Source organism: Equus caballus, chromosome 24 (assembly GCF_041296265.1).
Source record: "Equus caballus isolate H_3958 breed thoroughbred chromosome 24, TB-T2T, whole genome shotgun sequence".
In the NCBI taxonomy this organism is placed as follows: domain Eukaryota; kingdom Metazoa; phylum Chordata; class Mammalia; order Perissodactyla; family Equidae; genus Equus; species Equus caballus.
The window spans coordinates 22,951,738-22,971,438 of NC_091707.1; the positions used below are offsets into that span (position 1 = coordinate 22,951,738).

At 37.0% G+C, this 19,701-nt stretch overlaps 1 protein-coding gene across 1 annotated transcript in view; it reads right to left on the reverse strand.

Moving 5' to 3' along the window:
- KCNH5 (potassium voltage-gated channel subfamily H member 5) overlaps positions 1–19,701 on the reverse strand; it is a 305,467-nt gene that overhangs the window by 256,292 nt on the left and 29,474 nt on the right. Inside the window, exons 3-4 of the mRNA XM_001498472.7 lie at positions 10,613–10,719; positions 6,065–6,193 (exon numbers count right to left, since the gene is read on the reverse strand). Of these exons, the coding sequence (XP_001498522.1) occupies positions 6,065–6,193; positions 10,613–10,719 (236 nt within the window). The remainder of the gene's footprint in view (positions 1–6,064; positions 6,194–10,612; positions 10,720–19,701) is intronic.

A 19,701-nucleotide genomic window follows, 5' to 3' on the forward strand; every position in this document is an offset into this window, starting at 1 on the left:
ACTATCACTAACAATGCCACAGTGACTTTCCTTATGCCTATCCCTTTGTGCTCTTGGACACATCTGGAATTGCCCATGTTGTTAGCTAAATTAGTTCATCTGATCTGTCACCAACCCCTCTTGTACAGTCAAACTTTGAAAAAGTTGAGCAGCCACACTCTCTAGGTCAGAGAAAAAAGACACATCAGCAGTTCTAACTTTTCCCAGCGATACATTTACTGATCTCACCTTTACAGAGACCCAAGTGGTGTGACTCATTATTCAGCACAGTTCGCTGATGTTACTTAGAAGTGATCAATACGCGGTAATGTGAACAGACAGCTGAATATGAACAGCCTAATACTTGCTCTATACGTTGTTCGTGGCATTATGAGAACATTTGTTCTCCTAAAAGCTCAGGATGCCAACTCCTTCTTAATAAAACATTAGTTTAGCTCTATTGGGTTGCAATTAACCTCTTTGTCATGGACTGCCTAATCTTAAAAATAAAAGGAAGTCACAGAGGCAGTTAAATCAATCTACTGGACTGCAACACAAGATTCTAATCTATAAGAAAAAAGCTTAGGTAAACAATTATACTCTCGGCCAAAGAGACTACATGGTATAATTACTCATATTTCATCTGTCGTTTCCTCTCTAAAGAAAACCATTGACTTCCCACAGGGGAAGGTTGCTATTTTTGCTGTTATTTTCATTCTACAGGAATTTTTTTTGTCTCAATTATTGGCATCAAGATGCCATAACTATTTGGCACAGGATATTTCACACTGTAAGTGTCTTGGCAGTTTTGGAATCTGTTTGAAAATATTGTACAGTATAAATGGGCATAGATTTGGGCCATCTCTTTTAGAATACACATGGATAATCAACAGAATGGATTTCTTGGCTGTGGTTTTCCCCTTGGTATTATTATAAATGATGTATCGGGTACCATTGACCGATTATCTGAGCAACAGTTCCAAAACCTCAATACCAGGAACGAAAGATAACAAAAACACTTTGCCCCCCTGAATTATTATCAGTAAATCCCATTGGTTCAAAACAATACAGTTATGTCAAAATCAGAGTGTTCTCAGCCCGTGCTTCATTTATGTAGGGAAAAAGGAAGCAGGGCATTAAGGTGGCCAAACCCCAGAAATATGTTTCCACTGGAAGGGATAAGGCAGCACGGTGCCATAGAGAGAACACAGGACTGGAAATTCATCAGATTTGTGTGTCCGATCTTCAACAGTAAGATGGAGATAATAATACTAATTTTCAGAATTATAAGAATGAGCAATAAAGATTATTTCTGCATCTATATACCTTTTCCTGATACGTATTAACTGCTCCATCAAAACTGGTTTCCTTGGCTTTCACTGGTTTTTGCTACCATTCATCATGGTATAAGTCAAAAGTATTTTTGACATTACTCAGTGCCATTCATTTTAAAGGCAAAAATCAATCTAGAAGGAAGTTTTGGTGATCATAGGATTCATTATGAGGGAGAGTTGCACTCAAATTAGTTGGCTGCCATCATGCCATAGTCACTATCCCAGATATGATTTAGAATTAAAATTTAGAATTAACCAGATTACTCAAGTCTTTCAACCATATGTCTGAGTTTCTTAGTAAAAATACCAATACAAGTAGATGGAAGTTGACATCAATTCCAAATTTGGCAAATCCTTAAAGGACTTGGGCCCTTGCTCCCATCACTGGCCCCTTTTCATATTAAGAAGGTAAAATGTTCTGGCTTGCCTGTTCTGCATCCTAAAACACTATTTCCTATATCTAGGTAGAACTTTTATTGCCTAAGTATTTCTTCAAAGTTTTGCAAACACCCTCAACCTACTCCCTTGCAAGCCTTTTCAACTCCCTGATGCTTCTCCCTGATTCTTTTCATCTTACTTACCTGACCAAATCCCAACTCTGGTTAAATCCAACTCTTGACCTATTTGTACGTCTATACACCTTTGACTAAACACAGTTGGAGTAAAACACATCATCACACTCATAGAAACTAGTGACATTCACAAACACTAGCCGCAAATGGACCTTAGTGCTGCTCAGCAAACCTGCTGAATTTCCCCTGTCCATCACTGCTCCACTCACTTAGATAACTGTTTCACACTTACCCCTCTCCTCACACCGTCAACACTTCCTCACCTCATTCACTATCCTTGCTCTCACTTGATAACTGTGTTTCCTATTTCACTGAGAAAATAAGAACAATCAGAAGAAACCTTCCACTATATATTTACTTGTTTGTCTGTCACCCTAATTCGGATGTGAGGGATGGAATTTTGTATCTCCAGGACCTCGAATAGTGCCTGCACCATACTGTGTGCTCAATTAGCATTTTTGGTTGGGGGAAAAAATAGATAAATGAGGAGAATAAAATATTCCTGGAAGGGTCATGAAAAGGCTCCTGTTAAGTAACTCTGGTGCCCAAAGCAGAGTCAAAAGTAAATCTACTGTCTCTAAGTCCAATGCTTTAGACCCAAATCATTTTGATATCATGATGTTATCATGAAATCTCATCTGCTGTTGCTCAAAAATTCCATGTTCCCCTTTACTCAACTCAAAAGTTAAAAGATACATCATTTGCCAAGATTTCAAAACATACTTTCCTATATTGCTAGCTTCATAGCAACAGTAGGATGATTACTTAATGGCATAAATATTTTATTTCTATTGAATTTTTCATATTAAATTTACAGCTCGCATGAATAATAGAAAGTAGCTCACACACCCCATTCATGGTTACACTGTGGAATGCTTTCTCAGTAATCTGTTAGGTATTGGAAAGGTGTGGAGGAGTCTCAAAATAAAAGTCTCTTTAAAATAAGCTCTTCCTCTACAAATTCTGGCACCGGAAAGAGAGAGTTTACTCAATGCTTTCACAATGGGGTATAATTTTCCCTATAAATTCTAATTTACGTCTTTTGAGCACACACTTCAAAAATCAAGTAGTCTGAGTTGACTGGAGTTTATTCAAATATGACTTTTTTGTAGAAATGAATAACGAATTGAAAAGATTGTGCCTGACAAAGAGCTCTGTGATTCTGTGTGAAGATGCAGAGACGGAGGTGGAGGCAGATAAATGGAGAGGCATTAATTGAGAAAGAAAAGTCAACCCTCGATAATTAGCACTTCTTCCCCCACCTCATTGTAAAATGCTGCCAACTTTCAGTTTCCCTAAATAGATTGCATAGTTGCTGACACCACCATTAATGTTCAGCAGGTGAAAATTGTGAAAAAGTACTGTACCCTTCTTGACCAACTTCAGCTATGCCACGAAATCACTTAAAGTAAATGAGAGAAAACAATATTCATCAAATAGAAATACAAACAAACATAAATGTTTTTGAGGGGAAAAGACCGTGACATAAAACTTTTTACTCGGTCTTGCTGTCATCATGTAGGAAGGCGAGAGAAATTCACTTGAAGACTATGTTAGGTCACAAACCATATACCAGTCATTTACCTTTTATTTTATAATACATGTATTACTTTAAGATAGAGTCAACTGTTAGGTGTAGGTTTGTCTTACATGTTCCTTAAGTTGAGGAAGTTTCCCTCTAGTCCTACTTTGCTAAGAATTTTTATCATGAATGGGTGTTGGGTTTTGTCAAGTGCTTTGTCTATGCCAACTGATATGATAATATGATTTTTCTTCTTTAGCCTGTTGACATGGTGGATTACAGAGATTGATTTTTGAATGTTGAACCAGCCTTGCTTATGTGTAATAAATCCCACTTGGTTGTCATGTGTAATTCTTTTCATATATCATTGGATTCAATTTTTGTTGAAGATTTTTATATCTATATTCATGAGAAATACTGGTCTGTAATTTTCCTTTCTTGTAATGTCTTTTTCTGGGTTTTGGTATGAGGGTGGTTCTGGCCTCATAGGATGAGTTAGGAGAGTTCTCTCTATTTCTATTTTCTGAAAAAGACTGTGGATTTGCCAATGAAACCATTTACACCTGGTGTTTCCTTATTTTGGAAGTTTATTAATTATTGAATCGTTGATCCAATTTGTTTAATAGATATAGGGTGATACAGGCCACCTATTTCTCCCAGTGTGAGTTGTGATAATTTGTCTTTTTCGAGGAACTGGTCCATTTCATTTAAATTGTCAATTCGGTGGCTATAGAGTTGTTAAAAGTATTCCTCTACAATCTTTAACGTCCATGGAATGTGTTGTCTTGGACTTTCTTTAATTTCTGATATTGGTAATTTGTGTCTTCTCCCTTTTTCTTGGTTTGCCTGGCTGGAGGTTTATTAACTTTAATGATCTTTTCAAAGAACAGCTTTTGGTTGTGGTGATTTTCTCTAATGTTTTCCTGATTTCTAGTTCATTGATTTCTGCTCTAAGGTTTATTATTTCTTGTCTTCAGCTTGCTTTGGCTTAAATTGCTCTTCTTTGTCTAGTTTCCTAAGGTGGAGGCTTGGGTTATTAATTTTATATCTTTCTTCTTTTCTCATGCATGCCTTTAATGTTATACATTTCCCTCTAAGCACTGCTTTTGCTGCATCTAGCAAGCCTGATAAGTTGTACTTTTATTTTCATTTAGTTTGAAATATTTTTTAATTCATTTTAAGGCCTCTCCTTTGACCTGTGGGCTATTTAGAAATGTGTTAATTTCCAAATACTTGGGGATTTTCTATCTATCTTCCTGTTACTGACTTCCAGTTTAACTCCACTGAGGTCTAAGAACATACTTTGTAAAATTTCTATTCTTTTAAATTTGTCAAGGTGTGTTTTTCGGCCAGAATGTGATCTATCTGATGAATGTTCCATATAAGCTTGAGAAGAACAGATATTCTGCTGCTATTGGATAGAGCATCTTGAATTTTAAAACAAATAAGCATTAAACATAAATAATATTAGAAGACTATTCTATTTTTAAATATCATTTAAACTTAACCTAAACTTCCCAGACACTGGGTCTATGAGTAAAGGCAGAGTAAAAGGTAGTATGGGTCCACAAGTGAATACTTTATTCAATCTTTCAGGAGATAGATTAATACACACATTTTCAGAAACATTCACAAATGAATTGTTCTATGTCATACTCTAAATGGTTTGCACATTTTAAAGTTTTCCTCTTGCAATTTGATGTTAACCAGAAATTGAGAGGTATAAAATATATAAACTCATATGCAAGGAATAAACCTAATGCAATTTTTCTATAATTATGATTACATTAGAAAGATTAAAGCTTCTGAGCCAGTTTTTGTTAAGAGGTAATAAAAGGCAATGTTTGCCAAGTGAAAAGAGGAAGACATTTCATTTCCAGTCTCCTAAAAGATTATAAAGAATAACATTTCATTAAAACTTCTTCTAAGGGCATTTGAAATTCTTCATTTATATGACACAAGTTTCAAATTTAAACATAATTGGAGAGAATAAAATGAGAGTAAATTACATAGAAAAAGGGGTAAAAGCACATGCCACTGACTACTGTTTTCCATGGCAGTCTCTCTGAAAATAATAGTCAAGAAGACCCCAGGCAGGCTGTTTGCATTTCACCAGCCACTCTCTTGACGACAAAATTGTTCTTTACATAATCTAGCAACACCTACCCATGAGAGTCTACAGTCCCCAAACAAAGGGTGAATAGTAACCTGAAAAGGTGAACTAATCAAACTCTAGTCAATTCAGCAAAATTCAATCAACTAATGAACTGTGCTCTAACACAACTTCTCCCAAACCATCCTACAAGATGTTATCCTTTTTGTTTTTAAAACTCACCCTGGTAGAAGTCATTTAAATCCCCATTATATTGATTCTAAAGTAGTAATGCTGTATGAAATCTCTTTCCTATGGATTATCTCAATTCCTCTTATTATAATTTAGTTAACCAACTATTATTTCAACTTGCTATTTTCATTTAAACAATATGATTGAAGAAAACTGACTCTGGACAATTACTAGTGTGAATGTGCAGCAAAAGAAGGGCCAGATAGTAAAATTTTGTTTTGCAGTTCAACCAATGGATTTCGTTAAAATAGCAATAATAATATTTTTAAGTGATAACCTAATTCTTGCATGTGGTAATTTCTTCGAAAATTACCTTTTGTTGAATCATCCTCTATTGGCTGTTTGAACAACGTAATATCCTTGAAAGTGCATAGGAACAAGACCACCTTTTCATGTTCATTTCTTATTGGTGCAATTTGCATATAAAACCAAACAGGGGTTCCTGTAAGAGACAGAAAGAACAATAGAGTGTGACATAGCCACAGTAATTATTTGGTCTCTTGCCTTCCCTCTTCCTTCAGCTGCCAACTGCTATGCCAGGAACCAGCACCAAAACAACAGTATTTTAATTGCTTTCAGAATCAAAAAACCTTTAATTTTGTATCAACTGCCAGTTGCTTAAATACTAATAAACATTTTTCAACCCAAAATATCAGAATTTGAAAGTAAAGCACAGGGTGTCATTTCACAGTGCAGGAGAAGAAAGGCAGTCCTGCTTCTTAAGTAACGCCAGCATCACCTTGAGGTCTGGGTCCCTGCACCACTGCCGCTCTCACCAACTTTTCTTTCATAGTCTTACCAAGTGTGACCACTCCTACAAGCTTCTCTCTTCTTGTCACTTTGAGAAGTGTTTCCAATTAACTTCCACAGCAACACCTGATGCTCTGGTAAGTATTCCTCTTGGAGGAACATCTGAAATGCCATTTCTATCTCAAGGCTCTCTCATCAGTCAGACAGACTTATATGATAGCTCTATGGTTTTGACTGCATCCCCATATCAGAGACAGAGGACGTCAGCAACACTTGACGCCTGATGTACAGAGCTCTACCTTAGGCCTGGAAGGCAACCTTAAAGAAAAAACAGACATGGCTCTAGCCCTAGAGAGTTTCAGGCATCTTCACGAGACACTGCTTCCCACCTCTCTCACTCAAAGCCTGAGGCTGGACTCTGTCACCATGTTCTTCAGCGGCTCCTGCAGACTCCAGAGGACAGAGAGGTTCAAAGCATTCAAGCCTTAGGATTTGGACAAAGCAGGAACTGGCATTATGTCAAATAATAAATATTCGAAGACACGAGAAATGCCTTCAAAGGAGTAATTATTCATTAAACGATAAAACACTGAAGGAATGTTCCATCAAAATAAAAAAGACACACTTTCCATCTTGTTCTCTCCGAGCCACAGCGCAGTAAAGCCTCTCCAAAGATTCCATCTTAAAGACACACAGGCTTTATCACGTTTGGGATTGGGGAGTGAAATGTGCAGCTATTAATAGTGTCTAGGTTACAGCTGATAGCCGATTAGTGGCTTCCAGTGAAAACCCAATAAGAAGCACCTCCACATCTGTTGCCAAAATGTCACATGATAATGTCACCACAAAGGGGAATTTGCCATTTAGACAAGATGAGGCGACTTAATTACTGGGTTTCAGAAGCCAGAGAATTAGAGAGAGGAGATTTCTAAGAGAATATTCAGTTCTGACAACCAGGTTCTTTGCAACCCCAGGGGCCTAGGGAAGGACCTGGCCCTTTCCAAAATGATTACAGGATGAGATAGAACCTCACAAACAACCACAGCATCTCCCACAGAGCCTTGTTCTTTGTTTTCTGTTTCTTATTTTACACAGCGTGTCCAGGAACTGTGAGTGATGTGCACAGTTTTACAAATCACCAGACCCAGACGCTGGCAGCTACATGGCCTACGGCTGTTCCAACACAGTGAGCTTGAGGCAATGGGGTCATAAACAGAGAGAAAAGGGCATTAAAAACAAGCTGTTTTCCAAGGTCTGCTAGAAATCTGGACAGAAAGAGATGATGTTACAGTCCGTACCTTCCTAGGAAAACAGTTACTTTTCAAATTTCGGCATAGAGTCAGAGTTGTTTTTAAAATTGCTTTCAGATATCAGAGTAGATTTCTTTTCAAGTTGAGCTACAGGGTCAGACTTTCCAAAGAAGGCGAGTATTTGCTGAGTGGCTGGTGAAATATCCATATTCTGGATTTGGGGTTCAGGGGAGCAGCAAGTCTGGGAGGCTTAGACAGAGTGGCGTGTTGAAGCTGGAACCTGGGAGCAGTGATGTGGCATTGATTCTGCGGAGCAGCCCCTGCTGTCGCAATTCTGCCTTTGTATAGGCAGGAAGAGCCATTTTCAATCATCACCCCAGAGCCACTGTTTATTTCTCAACAGTAGAAACAGCCCCCTGCTAATCAGAGCAGTGGGTCTAAAGAACAGAGGCTGCAAACTGAAACGTCAATCATGACAGAGGTTGAATCAGATACCTCAGCACCCCATATGCAAAATGGTGCTTAACCTAATTACTTAAGGGAAGTGTTGGGAGGACTTGGCGTTCAAGCATTCCCAAAAGAGTTTTCTACAGACGTGAATTTTTCTATCTAACATAAAAAGAAGCCACAAGAATACACTTTTTTCAGTTGATGCTCAAGAGACTTCAGCTAGCTATTTACAAGACTTTTCAAAGCTGCTTTTAAGTATAGTAGAACTCCATTAAAATACGTGGATAAAGGGCCGGCCCCATGGCCAAGTGGTTAAGTTCACGTGCTCCGCTTGGGCGGCCAAGGGTTTCACTAGTTCAGATTCTCGGCTCGGACACGGCAACACTCCTCAGGCCATGCTGAGGCAGCGTCCCACATAGGAGAACCAGAAGGACCTACAACTAGAATATACAACTATGTACTGGCGGGTTTTGGGGATAAGTGAAAAAAAAAAAGAGAAAAAGATTGGCGACAGATGTTAGCCCAGGAGCCAATCTTTAAGAAAAAAAATTCGCAGATAATATCCATCCTTCATGTTAAAGAAAAAAACTCAATACAGATACTACACAGAAAAGAGACACAAGTTTTAATCTATAGTGCTATGGGCTGTATTTCCTTCTGGATCTAAGCAGACACCTACATATATATAGATACTTATCTGAAAAGCACCAGTCAGGCCTGAACAAAGGTCAGATAATTATTTCAAGCCACTAAAACAAAGCAAAAAGCTAAAGCACCTTGATAAGAAAGCTTTGGAAATGTAAGATTCAAGTTATTACTAACCTGATTTAAAAGATATAAACAAAACAGAATTTCCACTAAGGTATTTTTGAGAAACTCAGAAACTATGGACTTGGCTTTGATGTTTTAAAATTAGGCAAAGATGGTTGATTCTGTTTAAATGTCAAAGTGAAATGAACTTAGTAATATGGAATAGTCTTAAATTACTTGCTAAACTCAGGGCACATATCTAAGTCATTCAAGGGATAACAACTCTTTTGAAAATGCAAGGGGGTTTTGGTCTATGGGTCTACCACAAATTATCAATATGTATATGAACCTGGTGAAAAAGACCCAGAAAGCACCTCGAACCTGACTTTTCTCTTGTAGAGGGCAGAGCTGATCATTTAGAATGGATTGTTTTCTAGGTGACAAGCCAACAGACATTTGGCTATGACCTCGAAGAGAAATGCCTCTTCAGCCTTGATTCTAAAATGAAAGATAAAATGGCAAGATATTTCTCAGGTAAAACCACTAATGACTAATGCTCCCATTACCAAGGGCCCTACTGTGAAGTAACACCTATGACTGTTGTCATCCCAATGAAGGCCTATCAATAAAAAGAGAAACCTAAGTTCAATTCCAAATACTACATAGAGAACAAGTGCTCGAAGTGAAATAGAATAAATTATGCCCAAGACCCAACAGGCACTAAACATGGAACAAGTGTTTCCTGTTGAAGCTAGAATGCTTCCCAAACTGGGGAAGAATTTCATAACCATCAATTTCCAGTAAAGATAATAATTGGCTTTGCAATCATTTATCATTAATACTAAATAAATTGACCCTTCTTATGAAGCAACTGTTCATTTAAAAAAAAAAAAGCCAATTTGGGAAAGCAGCAAAAGGAAATAAAAGTAAGTGACTATTCCAAGAAAACAAATTAGAAAGGAGACATGGTTGATGAGTGTATTAGCTGATTTTTTGCTCTGTTGTTTTTTCCTCCAAACTCTGATGGAGAATCCCTATCATGAGGTCTTATGTGATTATATAATGGATAACTGACCATTCACAAATCCCATCCTAGAGAACAGCTCACAACAATCAATATAAATTTACCAGAAGTGAATGGCCTGTTCTGAAAGTAATGACTACTTCCCCTAGCCTGCAGCACAAAACAGTCTGAGCCTAGTAAAGGGCCATCTTGGTAGAGATTCAACTCGAGTGGATACCGTATGTTCACATGTTATCTATGCATCTGTAGAAGGGTAATCACACATACCCAGTGATACCCATCGCCTTCTCCTTCGACCGTAAGACGAAATGAATAAATTTCTCTGTTATTTTTAGGTGCTGTCACCTAACTATAGCATCTTTACCATGAATATTAATTGCAAAACATTTTGCCACCTGACACAGAAAAAAAAAATCTCATTTAAAATGCACCATATTTTTCTGCCATTCCTCAAAAGGTTGCTTTTCATAGGGAGAGCCATTTATTAATTTTTCTATCTAATTTTACCAGCATCCTGTTTTCAATAAGATAAGGAGCAAAGTTTTATATTCTCACTACACTATAGCTCGACTACCACTTACCAAAAGATAACATTAATAAAGAGTTGGCGTATCTTTTTGATAATTTAGATACCTACTGTTTTTCTTGTACAGAAGAACTTCAAAGCAGTTTGACTCGTAGTTGTCAAACGTTTGCCTGACTTTCTCAATGGTCTTCTTGTCAGTCAATTCCCCGTACATGAAACTGGAAAAAAAACAAACAATCCATTTCAGTTTTGTGTTGCTTTTCAAACACTACATAAAATCATATGATTGTCTTTGTTTAAGTACTCAAATTTAGTTACAAAATATAATGCTGCTTCCACAAAATGAACTAAAATACTTAAACCATTTTTTAACAATGATTGCTAAACTTCTTGCTAAAAGCTAGCTTTAGAAGTTATTTCAAACGTGCAGAGAGAGAGAGGAGAGACAGAAAGAAGTAGTCCTCGCTTTACACAGGTCCTAGGTGTCCAGATGTCAATTACCATGGTTTAGTTAAATAACATCAGTTTCCCAAGGGCACCATTCAAATATCAGTTACCATAGAATATTAACTGTGAATAACTGCATAAAGTACAAACTTCACTGCTTGCTCTTCAGTCTACAAATCACTAGTAAATAAGATAACAGATCGGGGCTGGCCCCATGGCCGAGTGGTTAAGTTCGCGCGCTCCGCTGCAGGCGGCCCAGTGTTTCGTTAGTTCGAATCCTGGGCGTGGACATGGCACTGCTCATCAGACCACGCTGAGGCAGCGTCCCACATGCCACAACTAGAAGAACCTACAACGAAGAATACACAACTATGTACCGGGGGACTTTGGGGAGAAAAAGGAAAAAATAAAATCTTGAAAAAAAAAAAAGATAACAGATCACGATCAGTAACCAATCACCTCACTTCCTTCAAAGCCTGTCAGTACTGGTCACTGTACGTCTGTCATTCAGTTCATGCACAGAAGCAAAGCATGTAGTTGTGTCGCCTCCTTGTCTCTCAGTGATAAACCCACATGATGTTTTACAAAAACGAATAATCAAAAGCAGAAATTAGCCATCAAAGACTAAAGTTCACCAAAGAAATGCAAAATGATAATGCTGGCAGTGAAATTCAAGTTGAACATAAATGCAGTTACAGAAAAAATATATGACTGTGGGAATGATGACACTGCTGCCATTTGAGAGACTCCAGAAACGCAGCCAGAAGAACTTAGTGAGAGTGAACTTATCAACATAAATTAGGAAAGTGATTGTGACTAGAAGGATCAAGGTTTCCCAGTGGATGTGATATCAACACAAAAGAGCTTCATGTTAAAGGAACCCTAGGAGATAGGTCACAATAGTGGAAGTGGAAGGATAAAAGAGTTGAAGTTGATTCAAACTTAGAAAGGAGTATGACCACTTGCTACAAGATAGAAAAAAATGCTCTCCTCAGGTAAGTTATATTATGTTAAGGCAAGTATTGTTCAAATGATTCATGATAGCCTTTTACAGAGAAATAAAACATTTTAATTAACATTTCTAATGTCCTTAATCACAGTGTACTCAATAAATATTAGCTTTACTATTATTTTCATTTCCCTGCATTTATAACCAACAGTAAAAGAATTTTTAATATTTTAACAAAGATTGTTAAAGGTCATACAACAATCACAATTTTTTCCTTTGAGTATTAAGATTGCATTACATGGTTTCAGTTCCCATGGTTTTTTCTATGCTCCCATAATACAGTGAAATGTGAAGACTCCATATTACACACATAACGCACTGGCATTCTCATCATTTATGAGGATTTCTTTAAGGTACATACAAGTATGGCTAATGTGAGGGAAACAAAGGTGACAAATTGAAGAAAACATACACTATTACCAGGGCTAGAGGAACATACAAACCAAAACATAGATTAGAGAATGAGCTTCTATATCCCACAAAAATTTCCTCATGTTTGAAATTCTGTTTTTCTAAGACAACCCCACCAAAAGTCTGATAACCTACATAACAGAACTCAATCAAGGACTACAAACCTCTAAAACTTCATTCTTGATGCTTTCACAATCATCAGTTGTGCATCTGGTTTTAGATACATAGTTCTACTAGTTCGTATAATTGTCTAGATCATTTCTTCCCCCAGGAAGGAGCATGTGGCCCTGTTAGACACCTTGAGTAAATTTTTGAAGACCCAAACGTCTCTTTATTATTGCTTTCTTCCAGTTTTCAATGAGTTAGCATATTGGCCAGAGGTAATTCCAAGTATAGTGGGGCCAAAACTTGTACTATTTTAGGGACCCTCTTTAAAGAAAAGAATACAAAATTATAAAACAAAATTAGGCACAGAGCCTTGAAAGACCCCTACTCAAGCGGGGGCCCCTGAAGGTTAAGATTCATTGTCCTCAGGGGAAATCTGTCCCTGAATGTAGCAATCCAGAAAATTTACAACGCAAAACGCCTAATTCGTTAACAAGATCCAGCAAAGACTAGCCGGATCCAACAGCAATGCCAAAGCACAACTAGGTATCACAGAGCAACTCAGGCTCATTTTAGGCTAACAGGAATCTAGGCAACCAGAATTCTAGAAACCAAGAAATGTAAGGAAGTAGATGAGGCAGACCAAAGTTTGCCCAAGCACCGAGAGGTCTGAACCCTGCACTTTCAATTAAAGTATTTCTTTTATAAAAAGGATACTTTTAATTGTCATAATAGTAAAATAAGCAAGAGAATCTCAGAATAAAATGACAGATTCTAACTCAATAATCTTACAGCTAGACTAACACATGAAGCTTCAGAGCCTGCCTTTAAGACAGCATTAAAAAGCCACCGTTCCTGTCAAAGCCTGGATTTCAGCTCATGTGAGTTTCATGAAAATCTCTTGAAGGCATTACAATTAAATTAAAATTTCTCAGTCGAAGAGCATAAAGGCAAAAAAATAAAAAATTTTGTTTTCCACTAAATATCCTCCAAAAAATAAAACAGCTTAACACTATTAATAATAATTTTACAGACAGGTGAACTTTTTTATTAACGATTTTTTTATTAACTGTTATTTTTAATCTTGAGACTCTTTAATAAAGAGAAAACATTAAAAAAACAAAAAAATTAAGATAAGAGTAAATGAGCTAATTAATTGTGGTCATTAGAAAAGGAAAAGAAATGCCATTATACTCCTGTTACTGAATGTCAGAATTCTATAGTTCAATAAACTGAAATACAATATTCACAACTGGCCAACAGAAAAACATAAAAAGAGAAAGCATCTATATATATATAACATAACAAGCAACTAGGATAAAAATTATGAAAAATAAATTCTAATAGGATTAAAAATTAAGTTACAACTCAAATCAGAAAAGAAGAAACTGATTTGGAAATTGTTGTAATACCACTTAAGAAGAAATACAATACAGGTCTGATTCAGCTAAAAATTGCCTGTCCTAATAATATAAAGGCACTTTAAGAAAGAATCCCAGATTATTAAAATCTGAATACATTTTTTAAAAGTCTTTTATTTCTTACATTGTTTCACTTCTATTTTTCATTTTAAGTTTATTAAGCCCCATATTTCTAGAGACAGAATATATATTTGAAGTAGTGAAATGCAGCAGTTAAATAATAAAAGATACTTCAAAAGAAACTATGAAGAATGTCTGAAATGTACTAGCCATGCTTCCAAACCAAGTGTTCTGAAGGTTAATTAAAACTAGCAAAGTATTTCCATCTAAAGTTATCCAAACCATACTTACTAAATCAATTGTTCCATGTACTCGGTGCATATGGCACATTTGTTACTTTGCTTGACTTTTTTATGTGTAAATATTGAATATCTTTATCGAGGTTTCCCTCAGCCTGACTTCACATGGCTGAAGCTCAATGCAGTCTTTGAACGGTTAATGGAATGTGAGGGGATTCAAGCTTTAGAAATGCTAATCATCAGGCTTTAGAAACTACATATAATAATTTTATGCAGTTTTTATGTCTCTTATTGAATATCCTCCAGGAATACATAATGGGCTTATAAAAAAAATTATAGAACATCAAATTGCCCTCTTAGACAGAACTCCAAGCTCCCCTTCAGAAATTATAAATGACTTCTATAACTGCACTGTTATTTTATTGGAAGGAAAATAAAATTAGATGTACAGAAGCAATCCATCTCTGCTATAACATTGAGCAGTCATGATATAACAGAGGAGACTGCACTTGGAAGACCACTTACAAACTGTGTAACTCACGGGCAAGGCATATAGCCTCTCTGCTTAACTCTTACTTTGCTCCTCAGCAAAATGATGGGACTGTTAACATAACTCAGAGTGTGAGGATTCAAAGGATGATGCACACGAAGTTGCAGGTTAGAATGTGTTGTACAATGGCTGAGTTATTACTGGAAGCCTTCTTATGAGTAGGCTTCAAAGAAGGCCCCTCCAGCCCAAACCCCACTCCCTGGCTTCTCCACAATTCTAGGACGGGGTTTGGGGATGTTTGCTAAGGAGCAGGGTCATTGAGTCTTAAAGGGAGACGCACATCATTTGTGTCTTCCTTCTCTGTGAGGCCATGAAGTTGTAGCTTAAACTCACCCAGGGCCTGCTCCTGGGTAATCTGGCCACTTCTCTTGCCACACAACTAACTGGCGGTAAGATCTGGTCTTGGGAGTAAGGGAGGAGTTTCCCTCAGGCCTGGCCTAGGCCATATCCAGCATGCCTGAGCATTTGGCCGTATATCTTTTGTGTCTATTCTGCTCTAGGAAACTTCTGGGGACAGGCGGCTTTGGTTGATAGCAGGATTTACTTATTCCTGGATCCCTTGTGCTGCCAACAAAATTTCACAAACAAGCCTCATCAGGATACCTAACAGTAAAGATGGCTATAGTGTTGATGGACTTCCAAGGGAGAAAGGAAGCTTAGAAACTGAAGAAAAAAAACAGAACCTAATCATGAGTTCTGCCAATCTATCTTAATCTGCTAATGTTCGACAATGTTCTAGGACTAAAACACTACAAACGTTGAGTGGCCATTAGTAAAGGATAATATCATCCAGAGGCTGTAGTTCACAGACTACAAGCATTTCATCACAGAAACCACATAGACGGACTTAATGCAGTTGGCAAATGTGGTCTCCAGCTCAGAATCAGCCACAAGAGTAAAATCATCACAAGTTAATGGGAGGACGGGATGAGATCTGTAGTCAAAGGACCAAAAAAGAAGAAGCCTGAAAGAAAGTCGAAGAATTTAGAAACAAATAAGAACACAGCTTTCAAAATCTGAAAGAGGTAGTTTTGGAATAAATCACAGCATTACTTTATATAGTAGATCATAACCAAAAGGTTTCACAACTCATTAATTTATATGAGCTTAAAAGGATTTAGATAGAGTCATAAATGGTAGATCCACGACACGTAATTAAGGGAAACTAGAGATAGCACTGGACATCTCTAACCTGTGGAGTGTGACATCACTGAGGCACCTCTCCTCCAACACTTGCCCTCAGTGCCACCATGGGAAGCACAGCCCTCAGCCAAATGGGACCAGACTGAGGGACAGCCATCATGTGTAATGTGCTCTTTTTGGCTGAGATAATCCTGTGTCAATAAAACTGCTTGTAAAATACATCCAATAAAGTGTCTCTTAATATCTCTGCTTCATTGTGTAACTTGATGGCTTAGGTAAAAGATTATTAATGGGTGTTCTCGAAAAAAATAATTTTGAAAGCATCCAACTGCTCCAATCCTCCCCATCTACATTATTGCTCTTATCACCTCTCTATCCTAAAAAAAAAAAAAAAAAAAAAAAGCAGAATGGGCTTTTAAAAGTTTTAGCTTAATGAAAGGTAAAATGCTAAAGTGCTTTCTACCTAACCTGTGATAGTGGGTCTTGAATGTCAGGGCTTCCTAGGGGTCATGAGATAAGATCACACACTTTTCAATGCCATTCCCCAAAGCCTACAGTCTCCTTTAAACATGCAATACTTTGGTGTCCTTTGATAAACAGCAAAGCAATCCAAAGGCTTGGAAATGCCTCTATTAGACAATAAAATGCACTAGATTTGACACCTCTAGGAATCCTGAAATGTCATAAGAATATTTTTTGAAATTTCAGCTAAAACAAAAATGAGACAATAGGTTGCACACATCAGATTGTTTTAAACAGAAATTTAGATACTATCATGTAGTACAAGGATGTAGGAAAACTGGAACCCTCACTCATGGCTGGTGAGAGTGGAAACAGAAAGCCACTCTGGATAGCAATCTGACAGCAGTTAATTTACAAATTCCGCATATATTCTACTATCCAGCAATCCTATTTCTGGGCATAGGGACAGGCAACTTCTCACAGGGGGCCACAAGAAGATGTGTATGAGGATGTTTATCTCCAAGTTGTTTGAGGTAGCAAAGTGTCAGAAGTTGGAGCTCCTGACTAATAAAACGGATAAATAGTATGAAAGCTGTGAAGACACTGGAGCACCACACATTGGTCAGCCATAATAAAATAGATTATTATATAGCAATATAAAAAAATCTCAAAAATATAATGTTTAATGAAAACAGTAAGAAACCACAAATCCTACTTTATGGTGTGAATTGTGTGGGTCTTAAAAACAAACATAACAAAGCAACATCATTTCAAGAATACACATATTTAATAAACAGAAGATGGATTATAAAGACCTACGATAAACACTATAATGAATAACTATGGAAGGGGAAGAGAGATGGGATGCAGGGGAAAAGAAAGAAAATTAAATAGAAACCTTGCCCAGAGAGATCACAGTGCTAATACTGGGACAAATGGAGGAGTTCGTTTAATTCCATTCTGTGCACCTGGTCTAATGGGGGAAGGGTTGGGAAGGACAGAAGAGGAAAAAGATAAGAAAACAGAAGAAATAAATCTTAGCCTCTTGATATTATAAAATCATAAATTGTTATTTTTTTAAGTTTTCATAAAACAATTCATATTTGGATATTTAAAAAATAGAACATATAATCTTTACCCAGTTACTACTTTAATCCCATAGACTTTAATCCATCTAATGCAAGTTGTATAGAAAAATGATTCTTTTTTCAGCATATAAAGCGTAATTTTTTCCCACCACAAACTGACACTCACTGATTTGTAGTTTTTTATTTTATGTTTGTCTAAGACTTGTCATTATTAAATCAGTGAAATTCTTTGAATTATTTACATATGACATCCTCAGTGTCAAATGATTTATCTCCATAGAGATAAATTCAGTTAGAATTCAGCAATTCCAAAATTCTATAATAACTTTTAGCTATTAACACTGTATTTCTAAATGTGTATATAATTTTCTCCTTTCCTCCCTCTGTTTCCTTGTGTCTCATATTCAAACACTTTTATAGATTTATACAGGAAATGGAAAAAAATTATATGTAAAAAAACGAGAATCATGATGCAGATACTGTTTGCAAACTGGTTTTTTTATTTGTTGGTTGGTTTGTTGGTTGATTTTTTTTTTTTTTTTACTTAATAATATGTTGTTAGCTTCTTCTGGTGTCATTATCTTCCGAACACATGATTTAGAGAGGTAGGGCTTTGCAATACTTTTTAACAAATCTACTACTGGACATTTTTATCATTTCCAGGTCTTCATTCTTCCAAAAAATACTGCAGTAAACATAAAATGGGTATAGTTTAATTTTAGAAAGAGATGAGGAAGTTTAAAAGGGGAGTGCATTAGAATAAACTGTGCCTCTAAGAAAAGCTGATAGGGCTCAAAAATCATTTGCTTATATATCAGATTCTGGTCTTCACTGCTCTGTGAGGGCATTATACTGGTTGCAGTTTTTAAATTAGCAAAACACACCAGGAATTTTGTGCAATCAAGTAATAATTGGTTATGTTAAGAATATTATCATTTTGAAAATATAATTCCTAACAACAGTGAAGAAGAGTTGGGGAAGAACTTGCATACCTCTTTCCACAGTGAAAAGCATAACATGACCCAAAGTTTTCTGCTCTCTTACCCACCTCAAATACTATCACACTTGGGATGAAATACAATAAATAAGAGCATGTTGTACAGAAGCACGTGAGACCCAGGTTAGGGCTTATTGCAAAACAAGCCAATCTAATTCAACAGTTCTGACACAAAATGCTGAGCCATGTCCTGGAGAGCATACAAAAATGAATAAGATGGAATTCCTACCTTCAAGGCATTTATAGTCTGGCACTGTGGTGGGAGGGAAAAGCAATTCTTTTAATAATACACTAATAAAACATGCCAGCATTTTTTTAACGTATGCTTTTGTAGGAAAAATCGCACAAGCCGAAGAAAACAGGCTGGGGATGGGAGCAGATGCAAGGGAAGCAAGAAGAGATGTCAGAAGACTTTACAATATATCCAGATATGAAGAGCAATACTTCTCAGAAATGGCAACAAAAGCAATAGCAATGAAAACCCAAGAGAGAAGGAAAGGTAGTTTAAGGCCAGACTCTGAAATAGGTGTGGATGGTTATGGGATGTCTGTAATCCAAGTAGAGGAAATAGGTGTGGGAGCATCTGCACTCCCTGGAACTCTCTATACAGTCTGTTCCACAGGTAAGGTCTACCATAGAAGTAACTTCTGCCTGATCTAAACCCCGCTGAGATATTAGGGAGCAGAGACACTCACTACAAACCTTAGCCTCCCAGAACTCAGCATACACACCTTTGTGACATGCTGCCTGAGAGCTAACATCCACCCAACAGATAAAAAGGCACAAAAGATGTCAGTGTTACTACCAAAGGGAGATTCTCAAAGAAGGGCCACATTTATTCATCACTCCTGTTTACCAGTTTCAGACCTGGAAATGAAGACTGAATGTGGGGATGACTTTAGTAGAGAGAAAAATGGGGAGCACTGGGAGAGGGTAAGTGAAGGAAGAGGATGTTTGAACAGATTATTTCTCAAACCTGGTTAAGCATCAGAACCATCTGAGCTGACGATCAAAAGTACTGATTCCTGACCCCACCTTTCCACCTTGGGTGATTCTGTTCAATAGGTTTGAGGGGAGGTCTGGGAATCTTCATTTTGCAAAATCCCTCTCAGTGATTCCTACCTGGAGTCAGGTTTAGACCCACTGGTACAATATGAAAACCCTGTCCTTCGTGAAGATGCAGAACATTTATGTTTGTATCTGCATGTGGTCTTTCTCAGCATAATAGGGAGAAAAAAGATCAACAAATCACTGCTTCCCTGGGCAAG